Source organism: Candoia aspera, chromosome 3, assembly GCF_035149785.1.
Source record: "Candoia aspera isolate rCanAsp1 chromosome 3, rCanAsp1.hap2, whole genome shotgun sequence".
NCBI lineage: Eukaryota > Metazoa > Chordata > Lepidosauria > Squamata > Boidae > Candoia > Candoia aspera.
Window position 1 is genome coordinate 103,743,726 of NC_086155.1, and position 24,550 is coordinate 103,768,275.

Consider the following 24,550-nt stretch of genomic DNA (forward strand, 5'->3'; position numbering starts at 1 on the left):
CACTCGTTCCTTGATCTTTGCTGTGGTCATTTGCTCTAGTTCGCCACACCTCTCCCGGAAGTTCCTGGACAGCTCCCAAAGATTTAAATGATATAGAAGACAGTTTCATAGCTATCATTGCCACACAACTACTTGCTCTATGAGGCACAGCTCTATGAGGTTTGTGCCATCAGCATTCAGATTATAATCCATCCACTTCATGAATTCAATTCAACAATAATTGGGAACTATCAGATCTATGGCCCACTCTACCTCATCATTCTAGGGCTTTAACTGGAATGCCTACTTCATTCAGAATGTTCCAGAGAGCATCCAGAAATCTCTAAGATTTCTTAGGTGTCCAGGATGGATCATCCCTATTGAAGAGTATGGTCAATAAAAAAGCTCACTAGGAAATGTTGTGATCATAACAGGCTCATGAAAAACTCCACATTTTACAAGATCTACTATTTCTTGATTTAAAACACTAGACCAAGAGTGAGTCCTGCATTATGCATCAGGTTGGTCACATATTTATCTCATGGTTGCCAAAAGCAGTATTACAGTTTTCCAGGACCACTGACATAACTTTTTTTGATACCTCACCTGGATACCTTAGATAGCTCCTGCAGGGAAACTGACAGACAAATAGAACTTTCTCTCTGGACCAATACTAGATACAAATATTTAATCCCAGTAACTGAATACGATTATGTCTTAATAAAGGAGATAAATCCCACACAGTATATATGACAGCAACATTGCTACAACACCTCAGTCTACACTAGTGCTACCTTCCATTAGAAAGTGGCCAGAAGTGAGGATAAATTTAACATCTCAGTTTATCTATTCTATTTATTTGATTTATATGTATAGATTTATACATCTTTCAAGTCAAACTGACTATTCTCAAGCTTGCTCTAAAACCCAAATAGTAAAATCACTGCCCCTTAAAAGCCTGGAAAGAGAGATGTGTCCTTATAAATCCTCTAAATGGAGAACAAGTTGGGGTCAAATGTTATTTCCTGTGAGAATTCATTCCACAGTCTGGGAGTGATGCAAGAGAAAGCCTTCCCCCCATAAGCATGATTAACAAGCCTCTTGAAGGGGGGGGGGAATCTTCAGAACCCCCCCCTTCTCAAAATCTTAATATTCAGACAGGCTCATAACAAAAAAGGTGATTGCTTGTAAAGCAACTTGCAACCATGCTTCAATACATGCAACATTCTTAGTCCTGAGTTTCTCGCCATCCTCCCTCTTTTGCACCAACTGCAGCTTCTGGACAGAATTCAACTGTAGTCCCACTAAGAGTGCAAAATCAAATCAAACTGCCTCCTTGCTCACAAATAAATGCAAATCAATTTTTAGACTGTATGATTTTCTTGAAAATTTCATCATACCTAACAAACCTGAATTTCCTTTATATGGCAAAATTGTATTAAGTGAATGTACCCTTTAAAGCAGAGACATTTTGAGTAGCTCACTTTCCCTTTAATGGACATCAAGAATAAGCAAGCATTTCAGCAAACACTGAATCTTTAACAAGCATGAACACATTTGAGTGACATAAAAGGCATGGTCTAGTTTACACCTCTTAGTAAGTAATATTTTGTTTAACCATACTTTACTGAATAAACCACAAGTAACCGGTTTCAAACCAGCTAAGTCACAGGTAACAGTGTTCTAGATGAAGCACATCTGTTTCAGGGCCAAACCATCCTCTAGTTCAGAGGATTAACTTTAGAAACCATCAAACTACTCCTGAAATGACACAGTCCACAGGAAGCAGAACATTCCAGAGTTCTCCAGAACATTTTGTTCCTGGATCAATGAATAGTGAACATTACTATTTTTAACCTTTCTGTTTGGAGTGCTTTTGCAGGGCAAAATATGTACAGCAGTGCTTAAAAAGTTTGTGAACCCTTTTGAATGTTCAACATTTCTGCATAAATATGACCTAAAATGTGGTATGTTCTCCACACAAGTCCTAAAAATAGATAAAGAGAACCCAATTAAACATATGAGTCAAAGACATTATACTTGTTCATTAATTTCTTGAGGAAAATCATCCAAAGCTACATATTTGTGTGTGGCAAAAGTATGTGAGCTTCTAGGATCATCAGTTCATTTGAAGGGGAAATTAGAGTCAGGTGTTTCAATCAATGGGATGATAAGCAGGTGTAAGTGTGGGAGGTCCTGCCTTAAAAGAACTGAATTCTGATTATTCATTATCAAAGTCTGATCTTCACAATACAGGCATGTGAAAGTGTATCATGGCTGGAACAAAGGAGATTTCTGAGGACCTCCAAAAAACAGTTGTGGATGCTCACCAGGCTGGAAAAAGTTACAAAACTATTTCCAAAGAGTTTGGACTCCACCAGTCCACGCTCAGGCAGATTGTGTACAAATGGAGGCAACTCAACCCCAAGGTTACCCTCCCCAGGTGTGGTTGACCAACCAAGATCAAGGCATGTAATATTCTGGGAGGTCTCAAACAATGGTGTGCATGGCAGGGTTGCAAGGAGAAAGTTACTACTCTCCAAAAAGAACACTACTGCCTGTCTACAGTTTACAAAAGACCACATGGATAAGCCAGAAGGCTATTGGAAGAATGTTCTGTGGACAGATGAGACCAAAACAGAACTTCATGGCTTGAATGAAAAGCATTAACCTTATCCCTGTGAAACATGGTGGGGACAATATCATGGTTTGGGCCTGCTTTGCTGCCTATGGACCAGGACGGCTTGCCATCATTGATGGAACTATGAATTCTAAATTGTACCAGCAAATTCTACAGGAAAATGTCAGGGTATCTGTCTTTGAACTGAAGCGCAAAAGAAAGTGGGTCATGCAGCAAGACAACAACCCCAAACACACCAGTTGTACGACCAAAGAATGGTTAAAGCAGAAGTTAATGTTTTGGCCAAGTCCAAGTCCTGACTTTAATCCTACAGAAATGTTGTGGAAGGACCTGAAGCAAGCAGTTCATGCAAGGAAGCCCACTAACATCCCTGAGTTATACCTGTTTTGTAAAGAGGAATGGGCTAAGATTCCTCCAAGCTGATGTGCAGGCTGATTAAGAGTTATCGGAAGCATTTAGTTGCAGTTACTGCTGCCCAAAGGAGGCACACCAGTTACTGAAAGCAAAGGTTCACATACCTTTGCCACACACGAATATGTAGCTTTGGATCATTTTCCTCAATAAATCAATAAACGAGTATAATATTTTTGACTCATTTGAGTTTTCTTTATCTACTTTTAGGACTTATGTGGAGAACAGATGTTTTAGGTTATATTTATACAGAAATATTGAAAATTCAAAAGGGTTCACAAACTTTTATGCACCACAGTACCTTATGATAAAGGTACCCATTTCATTCCTTAACCCTCCAAAAAATCTAGAACCAGTTTCTCCCAATTAGTTCAGAGGCTAATGATTCCAGTAGGAAAAGGACTTACACAGTCCAGTGCAATAAAAACCACTAAGATCAGGGAAAGCTAAAGCTCAGAACAGAGGATCCCTACCCACCAAAAAAAAACAACCCTATATATCAGATTACTTTGGTAAGAAAAAGCATGCCAGATATATAAATGAGAAACTGAAATGTTTAATCACTGAAAGCTTCAAAGGAATAAAACATAATGAAAAAACTGCAAAAAAAAAAATAGGACTAGAGCAACTGATGCAAACCTTGAACCTGATGCCCAATCCATCACACCCAAAGAAATATCACGGAAAAGCTGAAACTATGAGCTATGCAAGCTTTGTTCTATAACTATTTCTAGGAATCACCACACCCACAAGGACACCATGACCAGGATCTCTACACCTTAACTTCAAGTCCAAGAAATGAAAACCTTTAAAATTCAGAATTCCATCAGCATATAGCAAATTCAGTGACTAATTAAGGACAATCATCAGTAGTTAATAGAGAAAAACCCCAAATGTCAAAAGTGGAGACTGAATAACCCTGGGATACAGTGCCATCTAGTTTCCTTCCAAAGCAGTTCACAGACAGCCTTTTCAGGTGCCTTCCTCTCCATCCTGTCTTCTTTGGGAATAGCAATATCCCAACAGAAGATCTGCTACAACTGCCTACTAGCAGAAGTCTTCTGGCCTTCAACAAAAGAAAGACTCCTTAGCAAAAGCTCCTGCACTTCTTTCATATTCCTTTCTGTCTTCATTAATACAGCATCCCAAAGTGGAGCATCAAAGCACAAGGGGCATTATTTTAGGCAATCTGTGGTAAAGAAAGCTGAAATGGGGACAAGTTAAGGAAGAAAGCAAGGTTGCCCCTGTAGACTTGGTAAATGCATGTGAACTGAATGAGCCCAAACAAAACAGCAGAATGCAGCTCAGGAAGGGAACGGTGGAATCGTACTAGGGAAGGTACGATGAGCTGGAAGATCACTGAAGCATCTGCGATATCGCTACGCCCAACCGCGGGTGGGGGCGAGGGCTCCAACGACATCAAATGGAGACTACTGAAAGCCTTTGCATCCGACCCACCTCCCACCAAAATCGCAATACTGTATTTCCATTCAACTCTTTCGGCCCAAGACATTTCACCATTTTTAAGTATTCGATCTCTGCACCAGGTGAGTCCCCCCCGCCCCGCCTTTCAAGCGCGCATTTTAGCCACATTTTCTTCCATGGCCCCGAATGCAATCCAAAGAGCCAGCCTCTCAGATGCTTCCCGCTCTCTCCCGCCAAGGCTGCTCCTGTCCTTTATTTTCCCTCCTTCTCCAAAATGCAGGTACCTCATACTGGATGTATTGCTTCCGCCACTCCGGAGTGATGTGCGCGGAAAGGTGCTCGGCGAATTTCATGCTGCTGCTGCTGCCACCGCTACCCCCTTGGGTTTCTCAGCCTTGCCTGGCGGAGACGCTGCCTCCCTCTTCAGCTTTGCTCGGGCGCCCCAGAGCCTGCTCAGCAGAAGTAGGAGCCGGCTGAGGTGCCTCTTGTCGGCGCTTCAGCTGCGGGCGGCGGACGCCTGCGACCTCCGCCGCACATGAGCCCCGTCCCTGAATCCCTCTCACCCAACAACGCAGGGTTGTTCGCTTTCCCACTTCCCACTCAGGAATGCCCTAGCGCTGCTGCCACTGTCGCCCGCTGCGGCCCCGCAGCTTCCTCCTGCGCTCCTGAAGCAGCGGCAACCTCCGCCGCCATCTTTCCTCTCCTCGGTTGGCCTAGGCCCGCCTTTCCACACTGAGACACCTGACGTCATCGCCCCAGGAACCGCCTCCCTCCCAAAGAGCAGACGTAAGGCGAAAACAAAGGGGGGGAAACGAACACTGCCACCGGCCACGCCCACTTTCCCTCCTCACCGCCTTTCTTCCCATCCTACACAAACGGAGCAAGAGGGGTGTGAGAAGCTCGAAGAGGGCGGAGCTGTCATTCCGAACCGCCCACGGCACGCCCTGAGCGGTAGCGGCTTTTCAAACAAAAAGGGATCTTAGGGACTGGTTACCCCTTTTTCTGCCGTGCAGCAGCGAGTTGGGGACGCTCGGAAATGTTCCGCGCGGCGCCCTTGGCTAACATTGAAGCAAGTGGACTTGGAATAGTAGGTTCCCCTCGCTTTATCCTAGGGTTACGTTCCCCGAAAACCTCGCTTGAAGGGAGGGAAAGCTACATTTTGTAAAATAATGTTATTAAGATACTGGTTCCAGAGAGTGACTTCTGTACGTGTAATTATTACACGGGATCTTTCATTCCTTCCAGATGAAATTACACACACACACATCCCTAAACTCCAGTCCATTAGAACAAATAGGTAAGCATGAAGAGGAAGATACAGTATCTGCTGCAGCTAATAGTGCAGGCAGTTCTGGATTTTGTCTCAATTTTCTTAAGTTAACTTAAGTCCTGCCCAGGAACTGGAGGGAAAGGGATGTGCCCACAGCAGCTTAAAGTGGGCAAAGTAGTTGGGCAGATCAACCACTGATGTATCATCAGTGAACCATTCTAAGTCATGTTGACAGCAATAACTGTTCCAAAAGAAGAGAAACACCACTCTAAAGCTGGAACAGCTAAAGATGACTTAAAGCTGCTTCAGCTGTGGGCTGGGGATGAGACAAATGAAAGCAATGTCATATAAAAACAATTAGCAGGGCATGTTTGGGCTGTGATTAGGAGGGTGTGAGGATGAGCCCCAGGGGAACAACCTTGCTCATCCCCATGTAAACAACCAGAGCTTGCTAGATCAGACTAAGCAGTGTATTAGCCCAGCACTGTGTCTCCAATAACCTCTCAACTGCTAATACAAGCACAACATAAGGATAATATAATTTTCCTGCTAATTTCCCTCAACTACTGTCACTGAGAGGCCTAGAGCTTCTAGTAAAGGAGTTAGTAAATAGCTACCATGAATAATAGTCCCCAACAGCCATATTGTCCATGATTTAACTTAAACCAGGTTGATGACCTGCTTTGAATACTATAGTGTTATGCTCTTATAGTGGGCTCTTATAGACACTGAAAGGGGCAAACATCTTTTAAGTCAAGCTGGTGAGTGACTGCTCAGTGAAGTTTTCTTGGCAACAGTATGAAGAGGTTTGCTGTTACCTTCTTCTGGGAAGTTTTTCTGACTTCTGGGTCAAGCCTACAAGTCCTGGACTTCCTGGTGGTCTCCCATCCAAGGACTAATCATATCTAATTCTGGTTAGCTTTTTCCAAGATCAGCCATGGCTAGTTAGGTGCTTATATCTAGATGAGCTGAAGACTATAGCCACTTAGTGTTGTCCTAATTTGTGCAAGAAAATCTAAATTCATATTTATGGGAAGCACGGGGGGGTGGGGAGGGTTACACTGCAGCCTTTCTCAATTTCATTCTCTCTTGATGGATTGGACTTCAGCCCCTAGAATTTCCAACCAACATAGCTATTGACATACCCGGGTGGGGGACAACACTGAGGAAGGAGATTTACTGGCTACACAGAGCACAATATATGATAAAGACCTTATGGCTCTCATTGCGCAAAAGACATTTTGAGTGGATTAACGTTTTTATAATCCTTCTGAAACAGCCCGAATGTAAAAGAACTCTTAAGTAGCATAAAAAGATCAACTAAGCTATCTAAATTATTTCTTATCTTGCTGAATTAAAGCCATTCATTTATCTATAAGAGCAGTTTTTCATATTGGCAAAGCAATCAAAATCTTCCCTAGCAGCAAAGGAAGAGCATGGAGGTAGTTTAGGGCACAATCTTATACTCTTAGGTACTCTAGCTAGATTATGTGGATGAAAATGTATTAGCCCACTTATCCTGAAATATACCTCCACTGGTGGAGATATGCTGATATACGTTCTGTGGATATGTGAGTGCAATTCTAAAATGGTTTATTTGCATGACTGCAAAAATTCCATTGGTTGAGTACTGAAATCAGGGCAGGGACAGCAGAGGAGCAGCCATATAGTGAATCCTACACACATCAAATTCTGATACTACCCCATTGTCAGGCTTCATACCAGGACTCAGCAATAAATCACCTTCCCAACAATTAACCCCTTATTCAGTGCTAAACTTGATCTGGCAAGAGACTGATAAGACCAGCTAGATTAGAATCTGTATCACACGAGGATGAAGCCTTAGCACGAGCTGATTGCCGCTGAAGAGCAGAAATTTAGCTTTTATGCCTTTCTGAATTAACCTGTACTTGGTGAGTCACTTGATGGCCTTGAGCAATCATGATATGTTTACATAACAGTTCTTTGTAGCCTGGGAACCACTGGTTCCCACCTCACCAGCTTCAGCCCTTATATCAGTGTTGGTGACTGTTGCACCAACTTCAGAAGTGATTGTTAGGGAAAAAATCATTTTCATCCTTCTCTGCTTAATTACACTAGCTGTGTTTGTACAACACTCTAATTCATGGCTATCTGAACTGTGAATTATTCAGTTCATTTGATTGCATGACTCCACCCAATTAATTGAACCAAAACCTACAGAGAGTATACTGGCTGAGTTCCCACAAAACACTGAACCACAAACTAGTCAGCCACATTTTACCTTAGCATGTGCTAACCCAACTATTACCAGAATCAAATATAAGATCCAGACTAATTCAGACACACTGCATCAATCACAGCTTGCCACCACCAACAGATAAACCTGTGATATATGGGAAATAAATCCATGCAAGAAAATGCAAGGAGGCAAGTAAATGTCCTGAATCAAATCTTCAAACTCTTTGGCATCTAAGTCAGAACAGTTGCAAGTGATTTTATCTTTGCAAATAAGTCACTGCTGCCAAAGTTTCTAGAAGCTGCCTTGGGGACACAGATTAAAAAGAGCTCTAAATGCTCAGGACCGCATTGCCACATGATATTACATAAATGTATTGGCAACACTGAACTTCACTATGTTTTCCAATTGTGCTAAGCCATGATGTGGTTTGTTTGGCTTTCTGTATAATATGAATGCCATTACCATGCTTGAACAGACTATGGCTTAACATGATGGGTAAACTATATCAAAGTTTATCAATACCACTACCATCCCCCCTGCAGAAAAAGACCTATGATAAAAGTTTGGTGCAGAGGGTAAAGCAACTGAAATTAAAACCAGACAGAATGAGGTGTTATCAGTCAATAGGAAACCAGTTCTGGGATTGATGTCCAGATTAAGCTAGATGCAGTTACAATCCCACTAAAAGAGGGGGACAGCAGTTTGCTGCTTGACTCTCAACTGACACCAGAGTCACAGATGATGGCAGTGGCAAATATTGCACAGAATTCATTATTCCAGATATGTTTGTTTCATATTTGCAATTGTTTGAGAACTTTTAAAAATATTTCTCCTAAAAGTCAGTGTGGCACAATTGCCTTGAAGTTGGTTTAGGACTAGGGAAACAGAGGTTCAAGTCCACACTCAGTAATGGAACCTTGTTATGTGACTGGGCTAGTTATTCATCCTGTTTCCTGGGAAGATCCCCATGTAAGCTTGTTTGAGCTCCTGCAAAAAAAGGTAGAATAGATAATTGGAAGTACTGTATATTTAATTCATCATCATCACCGTTCTATCAAAAAATGAAATCTGGTGAGGCATGGCACTTTGTAACACCTCATGCTTCCTCTGCTGAAGATATAATATTACAGACCTGCAGGACCAACCCGTATGAGTGATATTTTCCACTGTTTCCAGTTTTTCTTTCTACCCAGTAGAGTTCTCTCATCTCCTGAAAAAAAATCCATCAATATATCAGAGTTGTGCTAATAGTAGCTTCTGGAAAGTCTTGGAACTAGAACGTAGCAGGCTGGAGAAGGCTCAGCAGTATAATTATTATTGTCATGGTTTCATGTTTTGGGGCAGTGTCACTTTCTGTTCATTCAACTCTAAGGGACTTAATAACAGTTCTTTTCTAGGATAATTCAAGGACAGGCTCACTCAGCTGATCAGGCATTCAGCTCTGAGTCAAAATGTAGGCATAGACTCGGGATTTTCCCCTCTAAGCTGCTTCTCTGGGTGTCATTGATTCACTATGGAATTACATGGCCTCTGGAATTGTGTGCAACCTCTTTGCACTTTCTTAATTTTAGAGGGCAGGTTTCATTCTAATCATTATAATTATTAGCCATAAAAATTGTATAAGTTACTTACAAATTATACATCATAAGCACACAGCTGAACATAACTGAGCAATCTGTATGCTGTTGTAATAAAGGATTTTTTTTTAATCCGTTCATTCGTGTCTGACTCTGAGACTGCAGGTCCCTGCAGTTTTCTTGGCAAGGTTTTTTGGAAGGTGTTTGCCATTGCTTCCTTCCTAGGGCTGAGAGAAAATGGCTGGCCCAGGGTCACCCAGCTGGCTTTGTGCCTAAGGCAGGACTAGAACTCATTGTTTCCCGGTTTATAGCCTGGTGCCTTTTAACCACTACGCCAAACTGGCTCTCCAACAAAGGAATAGCCTAGAGGAAATTCTATTTTACCCTGCCACATTTTTCTTGTATTGAAGTTTCCTTTCTCAGTTTGGGTCGTGTTCCTAACGGGAGACCAGGCTGAAACTGGAACTGTTTGTTGCATTCCCTCTTTACTGAGGGAGCCTGATATTTATTCCTTCTATGCTCATCCCAATTTCTTGCTCAAACAGTAGACAGGAAGTATCATTGTAAAGCTGTTTTTAACCAGGTCTGCTCAACTGTGTTTCTTGAGAATTTTCTGGCATAGTATATGTGGGAAGAATGCTTGCCAAGCTATTCCCATGTCAAATGTCACCTCAAGTACAATTTTTACTAAGTTGCACTGGTTTTCATAGCATGGTAGGCATTCTGATGAAATGTTTCCAAGTCAGCTGGAGACCAGCCTTCAAACAGACTAAATTCGTTTGCATCAGATCTGTATTAAACTGTATCATTTTAAGGATTTTTAGAGAGTGCTTATCATTGAAAAATGATGTATACAGGTATGTACTTTAAAATAAATAAAGCCTTTGCTTTGTTTAGGTTAATGCAATAAATGCCTCAGTGCTCATTAAAAATGGGTTTATTCAGGAAAACTATCATTCAGGAAAACTAGCATAATAAAACATTATTTTATCTAGCTTCACCTTTACAAGGATAAGAGGAACAAAAGAATACAATTCCATTGAGAATGCATCATATCCATATATATATTTTAGCTAGTGCAATCATTTTAAAGAAAGAGTTTCCTCTTTGGCTCTTCTGCTTCCAAATCTTTGCAGTCCTCACCTTTGGTGTTTCAGATATGAAAGGTAGACTTTCCATCCCAAAGTCACTACGTTCACAAGCAGCACTCAGTACTGTGAAAGGAGATACAGAAAATTTAACGTTTTTGCTCCTGGCCAAAGAAGGACCTCTACCAGGTAATAGTCCCAGAATTTATCCCTAAATTCATCAGTGCCGTCTGCAAAGTATGGCCTTGAAGCAGCAGCATGATAATGAAATACCAACCTCCAAAAAATGGAGAGAGGCCTGGTCGATTGTTACCTTCATGATGACAACCTTAAGAACTCCTTTTCTTGGGGTCATTTTGTCTATCCATAAATACCAATAATGCAGGGGCGGCCCCAGGCTACAGTACATCCAGTGACAAACATGCGAAATGTAGGGTCATTATTCCACTGTTGACTTTGCTTTCTCCTTTGCTCCAAAGACTACTTGTATTATATCTGCACCTCCTAGTAAGAGTCCAGAGCTAAGTGTGTTGGCAATGAAAAGACTGCGGCCATGAAAAAGTGAGGCATGCATTTGTGTCAGCCTGGCCACCTGTCGCATAATACGGGAAAGCATCTCACTTGTTTGTTGTTCTGAATTAAATACATCTAGCTTAGATAACTATGATGAGCACATTTTTCTTGATACTTCTTCTTTTCCCAGACTGAGAGTGCTGTGTCTTCAGGAACTATTTTATGGTATCTCTGTAGAGATTATTTAAGTAGATAATTCATGGTAAAGATCAGAAGAAAAAACTTAAAACTAGCTGGTAAAATGAAGATGATGTTTCATAAGATAAAACCTGGTAGAAACCAGTGGAACCCCATTTGACAAACCCTGGCTTAAATCATGGGGTAAGGTTACATCTTAGCCACAATTTGTACCCATATTTAGTAAATTATCTGAATAAGGCCAGGACATCCCCTTTAGGGGTGTCCAAATAGCAAAGATAATTGGGAATTGGGAGTCTTGAAGTCTGCAGGGGCAAAGGAAGCCCTGCCTTGGCTCCTCTTGCCATACCTTCAACAAACCTGATTGCTAGTGGCACCAGCAGGAACCCTACTGGAGGAGCAGTACAGAAGAAAAGAGAGAAGGAGCTACAATTGGTACTGCTGCCACCACACTATCCTCTCTTCCACTGCTGCTCCTGATTCAGCTGTTTCCTCAACTGCACCACCACCCATCTCCTCTTCCTCTTTTCAGTTGGATTACCTAGAAATGGCGTGAGGAAAGGCTGGATCATCCAGTGAAATTGGAGCCCTTAGACGTCCTGGCAGCTTCCCCTGTGCTTCCTGATAGCCATTTCCTTCCTCCTTCCTGCTTGTAATGATATGTGGGAATGACCTTGGGAGACAGGAGGAAGAGCCGCAGACTAGATAAGGTCTAGGTCAGATAAGTGGCAGCTGAGTCCGCAAAAGGAATGGGGACATGGCAAAAACATCTCAGAAGGGACCCTCCCTAGTTTCTTGGACTGTAAAGGTGAAGGGGGAGAGATGTACTTTCAGACTTGCAAGATTCTGTTAATGTAACCTTACAATAAAGTTAGAACTAATACTTTTGGGTGTGCTTCTTGTCTGAATTACCTCACAGTGCTGACACTGCTTGATAAGGGATGAGAAGATTTTCAGGTGAGTGAACAGAGGGGATTTTTCTGAGGGGTGCAGGTATGAGTACACATATGCATGGCTGTATTCTGTGACTGAGGGCATCTGAATTCTCTCATCATTGGAGGGCCTCTTCAGAAGGTTTGCCTTGGAGCTCAGAGAACTGCTCTTTCTTCAGGTTTCTCAAGGAGAAAAACAGGGCCACTCAATCCGCAGTATCTGAGCTGCTTCCTGTTCTGTTTTTTTCACTCCTCACAAGGGTTTTAGAGGATGGAACTAAATAAGGATCTTAAAAAGCTGAGGGATATTCCGCATTCCTCCACACCATTCACACTGATTCAGTGTGACCACCAGTTACACTTAATGGGACCACCAGTTTTTATATCTTGTATGGAATACTGGCCACTTCATTCTGTTCTAGAATGAGATCCTAGAACCCTGGACTCTATTGCTTCACTGTTTAGGAGAGGGGAGTAGTTATGCTGTAGAATGTTTTCTCCCTTGGTATGAATCAAAGTTCACATGCCAAAGAGAGAGAGAGCTAAGGCAAAAGCTGATTGTCAGTTCCTTCCTACCACCACTACCTTTCCATCTGAAGTAGAACAGCTCAGAATTCTACCATGTTTTGCATCATATGTACATCAGTTTATCTACTCACAGATTAGTTTGTCTATAGAGAAATAGGATGGACAAGAGGAAGCATAAGGAAGAAAGGATTTGGGAAGGTAAGAAACAAGTGAGTGAAGTCCAGTGTGAAACGACACACCATCAGTAGTTGATTAGCATTTGTAATGTAGTGGATCTAATGAAGAGAACAATACTACAGTATTCATATTCTCTCTTAAAAGTTCTTGAAACCACTGGTTGATAAACTTGAGACTGAAAATTGCAATGCAGATATCAGAGATTACTGAATTATTCAAGCTACTGCTGTTAGAAAATATTGACTGTGTATGCAGGACATGCTTACCCATATGTAAATTCATCACAGTTTAATCAGCCCAATATTCTGATTTTATGTGAACATTGAAGCATAAATAACCACACAGGCTGTATTCCCATAACATGCTACGGTAAAATGTGATTGGCTACTTTGTGATTCAAGGTGTCATGTGTGAACACAAGTATTCTGAAGTATTCTGTTTCAGTTCCCACTGTCCCAAGAACAAAAGTATTGGCCAGAGGCAGAGGAACAAGATATACCTATGCAAAACTTCTTCATAAGTTTTGCAAACATTGCTGCTTTTACTTTCTTTCCTTATAATCTGTGACCAAACAATCTCCTCCTCCTGAGGCTGAACCAACTGCAATAGCAGATTACCTTGTGCTAAATTAGAGCATGATATTATCTTTATATTAGGTTCGTAGAAGGATTTTTGAGTGATGTTCAGTGATTTTCAACAAGCTTTAGTATCAGCAGGTGAAGAAATACTGACCTTAGACAAAACAAAATCTTATCACTACTTGATACACATTTCCTGAACAAGTTGTACTTTAATATACTTTTTGTAGAAATGTGAGTCAGGAAAATCAACAGCATCGTCTCACTGAATTTTCAGGGGTCAAACTGGTTTGTTTGAAAACAAATTATGCTGATATTGCACCAATGTATCAGGTTTTTCCTAGAACCAACATTAAGGGCATAGAAATAACAAACTAAAATCTTAGCCTGTATCATCTCCCCTGTTCTTAGCATTCAATTACTTGCATTTTATGCATACTCATATACATAGGCACTATAGATCCTGGCAAAGTTAGGGCATTTTTAAGGGCTATGTTTGCACAATACATTTGGCTGTAAGTTCAGTTAGCGAGTGCACAAATGGTGCCATTTTTACTACCAGTGAACCCTGTTCTCCGCCATTTCTTTTGCTTTTTTATTAATGCAAATAAAATTCTCCTTAAATTCTTCTTAAAACTTCAACATCATAAAGTTTTAAGGAGAATTTTATTGTAAACTGCCCAGAGTCCCCCTTTTGGAGAGAGATGGGCGGTAATAGAAATGTGAAAAACAAACAAATAAATAAATAAATGCGAATAGCATCTCACCATACTATCAGAGTTGTTGATAGAATAAGAGAAGTAATAAAATCTACAGAATAAGTATTATTCTAAAGGTAATTATTATTCTAAAGAGTAATTACAGAACTAAAAGACAGAAAGCCATATTAAACACACAAATGTATTAGTGTGTATATAAAAAAAATTGATAAACTTAAAAATAAGTTTAACCATCTGTATTCATGATTTCAGTCCAGGAGGATATTTTTAATGACAACCTACTATGAATGACTTTCTTGACATAATAAAAATTGGGAGCAGATTTGAATAAAATGGCCCTTAATGAGGGAAACTCTACTTCCTGTTGTATTAATTTGGTTGTGTTATTTCTCAGTACCATACAGATTTTAGGTTTCCATGTTGTTTCAAGGATTCAGTCTTGGCCTATCAAGCAGGCATGAGGCCTCAGTTACATGGGATCCTAAGCCTGTAACAAGAGCTTCTAAATGTTCTGGCCACCCAGAACATGTCAGAATCTGAATTCCTTAGGGATGGTCCCTTTCCCACTTTACAGCTCCCTCAGTTGGGGGACTGATTATAAACCCTAAATGGGTTTGGTTGGTGAGGAAGTTATGTGGTCTCATGGAAATGTACAGTTCACATTGAGCAAAGAAGACAATTTTGCTTAGATTCCCATATTTGTTAGGTAAGGAGAAGACTGGCTACGGGGAGCTGCTCCAGTAACTGGGATTGGTATGGTAACCACCAGTAGATTCTACTACACCTGCTGGGCTAACTGGGTCATTGTCTGCATTAACTGGTCCCTCTGGGTCACTACTTGGTTCTAATACTGGAGCAAGCACTGGCAATTTGATGGTTAATAGAACCACCACAGGATTGGTTGCCATTGTGTTAATCCTTGACCTCTAGGTCATGGCTCTCCTCCCGTAGCAATGGGAGTAACAGTAGAGCAATCAAGCTGTCAAACTTCAAACCAAGGCTCAGTGGTAAATTACTGATCTCCTGACATGTCATTCTTAACTTCTCAGCTTGACTTATATTTAAAATAAAAAAAAAAAAGACATTTGAGTAGGGGAAAAAACCACCAGTAACAACAAAATACAACAATTATATATACTATACAATAGTATAGTTGGATTTTTAAACAAAAACTTAAATTTTGACTACACAGAATCATATTTTTCAGCTTCTTTCATAGCATTGATAAACAGGGAATTCAAAGGCTTAAGAGTGCAGATATTAAGGGTTCAGTCAAGTCAACCTTTCGACTTGGGTCTCTTTCCAAGAACATTTAACAATCTTTTTGCAACAATCCAGACTCAGTAGATCCAAAGTTATAATAGAAAGATTCAAAAATTTTGGAGCATAATTTAACAACATATTAACTTCTTTAAATTGTAAATCTTTTCCAGAAACCTGATTCATAATATTAAGAACATTCAAGCAATGGAAGAAGTGGGCATGACCAGATCATATGCGTTAGTATACAGATTGACTGATCTTCAGTACAGAAATATAGACAATATAGAAAAGTAGATAACCAATCTTCAGCAAAGGATCGTTACCTTGTTGTGGTGCTGGAGCTTGAGCACCTCAATGATGCCATGAGCTAAACCATGAAGGGCCACCCAAGACAGGAAGGTCATGACAGAGCGGTCAGACTAAATGCGATCCCTGGGGAAGGTAATGGCAACCCACCCCAGTATTCTTGCCGTGAAAACTCAATGGATCAGTACAACCAGAGGTATGTCCATATACCATCGGAAGATGAGACCCCCCAGGTCGGAAGATGGTCAAAATGCTACTGGGGAGGAACAGAGGATGAGTTCAACTAGCCCCAGACATGATGACGCAGCTAGCTCAAAGCCGAAAGGACAGCTAGCTGGGGACGGTGCTGGTAGTGAACGGCGAATCCGATGTTCTAAGGATCAACACGCCATTGGAACCTGGAATGTAAGATCTATGAGCCAGGGCAAATTGGATGTGGTTATTGGTGAGATATCAAGATTAAAGATAGACATTTTGGGCGTCAGTGAACTGAAATGGACTGGAATGGGCCACTTCACATCAAATGACCACCAGATCTGTGGACAAGAGGACCACAGAGGAAATGGAGTAGCCTTCATAATTAATAGTCAAGTGGCTAAAGCAGTGCTTGGATACAATCCAAAAAACAATAGAATGATCTCAGTTTGAATTCAGGGCAAGCCATCTAACATCACAGTGATCCAAATATACGCCCCAACCACAGATGCTGAAGAAGCTGAAGTAGAGCAGTTCTATGTGGATCTGCAGCACCTACTGGACAATATGCCTAAAAGAGACATTATTTTCATCACAGGAGACTGGAATGCTACAGTGGGCAGTCAGATGACACCTGGAATTAAAGGTAAGCATGGCCTGGGAGAACAAAACGAAGCAGGACATAGGCTGATAGAATTTTGCCAAGACAACTCACTCTGCATAACAAACACGCTCTTCCAACAACCTAAGAGACGGCTTTATACATGGACTTCACCAGATGGACAACACCAAAATCAGATTGACTACATCCTTTGCAGCCAAAGGTGGCAGACATCTATACAGTCAGTAAAAACAAGACCTGGAGCTAACTGTAGTTCAGATCACGAACTTCTTCTTGCACAATTTAGGATCAGACTAAAGAGATTAGGGAAGACCCACAGATCAGCTAGATATGAGCTCACTAATATTCCTAAGGAATATGCAGTGGAGGTGAAGAATAGATTTAAGGGACTGGACTTAGTAGATAGGGTCCCGGAAGAACTATGGACAGAAGTTCGCAACATTGTTCAGGAGGCGGCAACAAAATACATCCCAAAGAAAGAGAAAACCAAGAAGGCAAAATAGTTGTCTGCTGAGACACTAGAAGTAGCCCAAGAAAGAAGGAAAGCAAAAGGCAACAGTGATAGGGGGAGATATGCCCAATTAAATGCAAAATTCCAGAGGTTAGCCAGAAGAGATAAGGAATTATTTTTAAACAAGCAATGCGCAGAAGTGGAAGATGACAATAGAATAGGAAGGACAAGAGACCTCTTCCAGAAAATTAGAAACATCGGAGGTAAATTCCAGGCAAAAATGGGTATGATCAAAAACAAAGATGGCAAGGACCAGATGTACAAGCTGGGCTTAGAAAAGGCAGAGGAACTAGGGACCAAATTGCCAATATCCGCTGGATAATGGAAAAAGCCAGGGAGTTTCAGAAAAACATCTATTTCTGTTTTATTGACTATTCTAAAGCCTTTGACTGTGTGGACCATAACAAATTGTGGCAAGTTCTTAGCGGTATGGGGATACCAAGTCATCCTGTTTGCCTCCTGAAGAATCTGTATAACGACCAAGTAGAACAGTAAGAACAGACCACAGAACAACGGACTGGTTTAAGATTGGGAAAAGAGTACGGCAGGGCTGTATACTCTCACCTTACCTATTCAACTTGTATGCAGAACACATCATGTGACATGCTGGGCTTGAGGAATCCAAGGCTGGAGTTAAAACCGCTGGAAGGAACATTAACAATCTCAGATATGCAGATGATACCACTTTGATGGCTGAAAGCGAAGAGGAACTGAGGAGCCTTATGATGAAGGTGAAAGAAGAAAGTGCAAAGGCTGGCTTGCAGCTAAACCTGAAAAAAACCAAGATTATGTCAACCAGCTTGATTGATAACTGGCAAATAGAGGGAGAAGATGTAGAGGCAGTGAAAGACTTTGTATTTCTAGGTGCGAAGATTACTGCAGATGCTGACTGCAGTCAGGAAATCAGAAGACGTTTAATCCTTGGCAGAAGAGCAATGACAAATCTCAATAAAATAGTTAAGAGCAGAGACATCACACTGACAACAAAGGTCTGCATGGTTAAAGCAATGGTGTTCCCCGTAGTAACATATGGCTGCAAGAGCTGGACCATAAGGAAGGCTGAGAGAAGGAAGATAGGTGCTTTTGAACTGTGGTGTTGGAGGAAAATTCTGAGAGTGCCTTGGACTGCAAGAAGATCAAACCAGTCCATCCTCCAGGAAATAAAGCCAGACTGCTCACTTGAGGGAATGATATTAAAGGCAAAACTGAAATACTCTGGCCACATAATGAGAAGACAGGACACCTTGGAGAAGATGCTGATGCTAGGGAGAGTGGAAGGCAAAAGGAAGAGGGGCCGACCAAGGGCAAGATGGATAGATGATATTCTAGAGGTGACGAACTCGTCCCTGGGGGAGCTGGGGGCGTTGACGACCGACAGGAAGCTCTGGTGTGGGCTGGTCCATGAAGTCACCAAGAGTCAGAAGCGACTGAACGAATAAACAACAAGCTAACCAATCCTTTTTAAACATCTAAAGAATCCAAAAAAGATTTTTTGATGAATTAATCTCACCTTAAGATCATAAGAAACATTCAACATTTTTTTATATCTGAGACCATTGACTTGTTAGAATGGGAAACTCCATTTCTGTATTCTAAATTTCTTGTAAGTTATCAGTATTTTATAACATTTTAATTGTTGATAAAACTTAATTATTGGTTTTCTAAACTCTGCTGCCCCCCATACACACATTTTATCTAATATATTCAAAATCACAGGAATTTCTGTGGCCACCATCTGTTCCAAACTGGGAATATAACAGATGTTTTAATTGAATATATCCATTTAGAGAAGTCTTAAAGGTATCATTAGCAATAAGCTAGTCTGGAGTATTAACCCCATTTGCAGCCCAGGTTTTCCATAAGAAAAAAGGCCATTACTGGCCTATTTTAATTAAGGATCAATCTCTCATGAGGAGAAAAGTCAAATTTTAATTCCTTTCCCAATAGCTTCCAAATATGTCTAGCTGCCTTTAATGTTGGAAATACAAAAAGTTCCAGCTATAATTAGAACAAAGTGCTTGCCAAGATTTCAGAGGTTTCAAATAATAACTGTCCAGTTCTGCCCATAGTGGTACCCATTCCATATCATTTTCATTCCAACATCCCCACCTCCAGAAGTTAATATGTAAGCCCGCTGGTACAAAGGAAAGTCTAGAAAATTCAAAGCCCCCATGTTCATATTGGAGTCACAGCTTGGAGAGAGAAAATCTTGAGAATCATTAACCAATTAATCTGTCTAAAACCTTTAAGTGGCATTAGCATAGACATCCCTTTAGATTAAATACCAACTGTGGAATTATATTCATTTTCACATTTATTCTACCCCAAAAAGTCACGTATGTCCTGTTCAGGCTATGAGGCGGCCAGACAGAATTATTATCAAACTCTTTATTAAAAACAACTATTTACAGTAGTAAAGTCCTGGTGAATAATAAGGCAAAGCAATTTCAATCAAGACCACCCAGACAATGATGGATGAACAGGCAAGGCTGCAGGATCAGACTGTGGCAGAACAGCAAGGCAGAATTCAGCTAACTCACTGATCAAAGCTGTCAGGTGTGGTGAAGCTAGAGTGCATGGCAAGGCAGGAGCTGGAGGCAAGGTTCTGTGAGATGGCACGCGGATAGGGCCGGACTGGCACGTGGAGGCTAGACAAGACTGAACTGGAACCTCTGGGCAAGACTTGGCTCTGAAGGCTAAGCTGAGCTGGACTGGATATTCAGCTGGACTGGGCTGGAGACTCGAGGCAAGGCTGTGGACTTGAAGCAAGATTGGATTGGACTGGAGATCCTAAGCAAGGCTGAGAGCTTGAGGCATGACTGGACTGGACTGAAGATCCTTGGTAAGGCTGAGAACTGAGAGCAAGGCTGGGTGCACACCTGGATTGTTTCCAAATGTGGCAACAAGGTCCAGAGCTAGATGTGAGGCTGTGCTCAGCAGGGATAGCAAGAGGGGGATCCTCTGGAGCAGCTTGTGCAGAAGGCAATTGTGCAGAAGATGCTGGTGCTGGTTCCATGCTACAGGCAAGGCATCCGACTCAGGTAAGGACTGTTCCGCAATGGCTGTGAGCTCGAAGTGTCATGAATAAGGATGGCGAGCAGGGGGCTCCCATCCAGACTGTCAAGCACATGCGTAGCACTGAGGAATTGGTCAGCCATTCAAAGAGACACAGATCGGGACCGCCTTAACCCTTGGGGTTTATATGTCTGGGTTTTCCCATGCTTCTTCAGTTTGTTAGGATTCCTGTTAAGTACTAGCAATAAATATTAGAGACCAGTTCCTTGTCTCAGTGTGTTTCCTGGCTGTTAGGACACGAAGGATCGGTTGTCTCTGGCAGCTTGCTCTTCAAGCATCTGCCTTTTATGCCGATCCTTTCCACGCCTTTTCTCTCCAGCAGCCAATCAGGCTGCTTTCTGATTCACGTGCTTCCCAGCTGTCCTGTCTCATGTGCTGATTGGAGAGTTCAAATCCCCCACAGGAGTTTGCAAATCCACGTTTGCAAATTTTCCTGCTCTGCTGAGTCACTTCCTGGTTCAGCTTCTTCAACCCTCTCTTGATCAGTTTCGTTTTCCTCCTCTGACTCCGGATAAGTTTCATTTTCGGAGTCAGACGCAGGCTGAAACCTCACAATGTGTTTTCAGCCATCTATTAATATCATTACTGATCTGTGTTACACAAGTTAACATGTTTACTTCTAAAAAAATATTAAAAAAATAATCATCCCAGCTACTTAAGAGAATCCAAACAATAAGCAAAAAGCCATTTTACATACTTCTATAGAAACCGTATTACCAATTGGCAAAATCCTAGCTTTCCTCCAATTTATAGTATATCCAGAATGCCATACTGCTGTGCAACCTCCATGGAATTTGGCAGACCTGTTGTCATTCTGAAGGGCCATAAAGACCTGGCTGTTCTCCCAAGCCTTGAGCTAAGATGGCTGGAGCCCCTTCCGCTCAATATTACATGTTGGTGGCATGTTTGGGGGTTACCTGCTGGGTTTGCCATCTTGCTGTTCTGTCTTTCTCTTTTTTTCTAATTTGGGTTTGTTGTTTCCTATTATAGTGTTTTTATATTCTCTGGTGTATTGTGAGCCACCCAGAGATGTTTGGAGTGGGGTGGCATCAAATCGAATTAATAAATAACATTGATAATGATTAATAAGATTAATATTTATGAAGTTAGAATATAAGATTAATATAATGCAAAATAGCATTTGCATACAATAACGGTTTATGTTCACGTATAGCCATCTGTATGCTTTGAATGACACCAGATTGTTTAAAAAGAGAAGCCAACAATTCCAAAACCAGATTTAATATCCTTATTGGTTCCACAATATGTCTTAGAGGGTAAAAATATAGACTCGTTTGTAATAACCAAAGCAAAAGGACTAATATAAGAAATAACCCAGGAAATGAAAGAAATCCACATTTTTCCTAACATGTTCTAAAAGTCTAATTTATACCATATAATTTTTTTTCCCATATCTAATGGGAAATTGCCACTACAGCAGTTTCAGGATTCTCAGACTGAATTGTTAAAAAGTCTGCAAGTAATCTAATATTATTAGAGGCTTTGTGTCCTTTTATGAAACCAGATTGTGCTGGAGGGATGGTAACATATTCTGCAGCCTATGAGCTAAAGTTGCAATCAACATTTTGCCCCACAACAGTAGATTGGCTGCTGCAGTGCAAAGTCAAGGACTTTTACATTTACCTCAAGGGTTTAAATTCCAGACCTCTTCCTCCCACCCTTTTGAATTAACAGATAGATGGCCCAGTGCTTGATGGCCTTAAAGCTGGCATGTTTATAGAACAGTCAGCATTAGCTTGCCAGGCTCAATGCTTATAGCAGTTGTAATTTTTTCTCTAATGGAGGAGGCATAGGAGCACATCCCATACAGGCCTTTATTTCTAAATATGCAAACTAGAATCAATTTGGAAATTAATATTGTATATGGTAACTGCAGCATGATTATTGTACACAAGAAGTTAGAAAAGCAATGAAATGCCTATAGTGGAAGATTAGATTATAAAATCCAATGCAAATGGCGAAGCTGACCAGTTTGGTCAGAGGAAAACCATAGGCTTTTTTAAAAGACTGGAACCCTTATATGGACTGAAAGAAATAAAAAACGAATTGATGATTTTGGGATTTGGGGCTTAAAAATAAGACAAAGAAGTCGGGGAAAAGTTTAAGATGATAATTACTTGATAAAAAGAAGGGCGGAAGGCACAATTGTATGTTTTTTTTTCTTTTTTCTTTAATTTCTTGTTTCTCTATTTCTTATTTTCTATCTTTGTTCTTGTTTGTTTTGTAGATTTTACTACACTGAAAATTTCTAATTAAAAAATTAAAAAGCAAAATAGAATAAATTATGCAATTCAGAATTACACCTTACATCCAGCACGTGGATCTTCAGTATCTCTCAATATGAACTTTTTAAAGAGTAGAGTTTACATCACTGCCATAGACTTGGGATAGAGTTGGTTTTGATTGTGGCAGAAAACAAATCCAATAAATGGATCAATTAAGAGATGGATTTGTCCCCTGAGTAGGGGGTTGGATGAGATTATCCTTTCAACCCTTACATTCTAGGATTCTATGAACTGGGAGGAGAGACCATGAAAATGCTGCTTAGCAAAGCCTCTGTCATATACGTTTTCTTTATAACGTTGGTGTAAAAATGTCCTCTGTATATCACAGATGTCTCACACATATCCTTATTATGCCCCTCCCATCCTTAATAATGCTCATTTTTATGGTTTTCTTCCCTACAAAAACATTCTTTGCTTTTTTAAAAATATATATAAAGAATGGTGAGAAATCAGCTTCCTGCTCCTGTCTTGCACCTGCTTCTTCAAATTAATGTAGAATCCTTTATAAATAGAATAAGTCTTTCGAGTAATTCTAGAGCGTTCATGTAGTTTAGAGAACAAAAGGGGAAAAAAACCTTTTTATGTTAAAGAAGGTTGGATTCATATATGGATTATAAAGGTAAGTGTGTATATGTATGAAATTTAAATTATTGCTTTTCAGCTTATAGGATATGACCAGTACAAATGAATTGAGTACTGGCCTGATGTATCCCAATTAAAATAGTTTTGCTGACAGTTTTTTATAGAGGAGACAGAGAAGAAAGCCGTGTTCTCACAACATTTGTTAACTCATTTAATTAACATAATTTTTTGGATTTACGCATGAACCTTAAATGCCATGGTCTGGGTTCACATAACACATTAAACTAAAATGTGGTTGATAGTCAGTGGTTCAATATTATAGAAACCCAGCCAAGGAGAAGGTCACTCTGTATTCACCAACACCATTTCCATCTCTCAGTCCTTTATAACTCATGCCCCCATCACTCCTCAACTGGACTACCGCAATGCAAATTTACATGGAGGCTGCTTTTAAAGGCCATTCAGAAGTTACAACTGATCTAGAATGCACAGCTCATGTGTTAAGTGGCACACATCAACAGGACCATACTACACTTGTGTCACAGGCCCTCCACTGGCTTCCAGGATGCTTCCAGGTAGAATATAAAGTGCTGGTTTTGACCTATATAGTCTGATATGACTTGGCACACAGGCACCTTCAAGACCATATACTGCAAGTAGAGCCATCTTAGCCAATGGCTACTGAGTCATCTCAGTAAAAGCAGATTGAAATACCCCACTTCCAAGAAGTGAGAAAGGCTGAATCTGGGAGGCACTGTTTATCTGTGGCAGCATCTGATTTTTGGAACAGTGCCCAGCTGACATTCAATTTGCTCCCCTTTGATAACCTTCGGAAAATCACTTTTGCAGAGTATGTATAAATTGAGACCATGCTATCTGGATATATTGTATTATTGACAAAATGAAAATGCTGATTCATTGGGAATGTGTATTTATTTTATTTTTATTTCTATTATTAGTCCTAATTTACCATGGACGGTTTAAATGTTTGAAAAATACCGATATACGAATGAATGCATGAATGGATGAATGAATGAAACATTTTAAAATGGAACCCATGATTATCTTCACATCTGCCATTCTTGATACCCAGAGAGAAGGCAGAGAATATTGTGAGCCAATTAGAACTCATCCAAGTTCTCTCCAGTGAAGTGCAAAGAATGTCATCCAACAATTTCCTGGCCAGTGAGTTACTACCAGTCATACAGTAACATTAATCCTATCACCCCCACTCCGCATAAAAAAAACAAATAAAATAAATCACCAGGTATTTCTTCCTTCCAAGTTTTTCAGTATATGCATTTGTGTTCATTCGTCTGGCATTTTAAAAAGAAGTCTGAGAGGTTGCTCGGATTGGTAGTAAAAAATGTAAATAAATGCACTGAAATTCAATAAAGTCTTCCCAGCAGCATTTTCGCCATTCCTTTTTTTAC

The 24,550-nt window shown here is 40.6% G+C and overlaps 1 protein-coding gene and 1 pseudogene across 1 annotated transcript in view; both read right to left on the reverse strand.

The window, feature by feature from the left end:
• Nucleotides 1-5,158, reverse strand: part of XPR1 (xenotropic and polytropic retrovirus receptor 1) — a 115,600-nt gene extending 110,442 nt beyond the window's left edge. The window contains exon 1 of the mRNA XM_063298456.1: nucleotides 4,741-5,158. Coding sequence (XP_063154526.1) covers nucleotides 4,741-4,809 — 69 coding nt within the window. The 5' untranslated portion in view covers nucleotides 4,810-5,158. The remainder of the gene's footprint in view (nucleotides 1-4,740) is intronic.
• Nucleotides 5,159-10,663: 5,505 nt separating this feature from the next.
• LOC134494639 (mpv17-like protein 2) lies at nucleotides 10,664-11,228 on the reverse strand (annotated as a pseudogene).
• Between the last annotated feature and the right edge of the window lie 13,322 nt (nucleotides 11,229-24,550).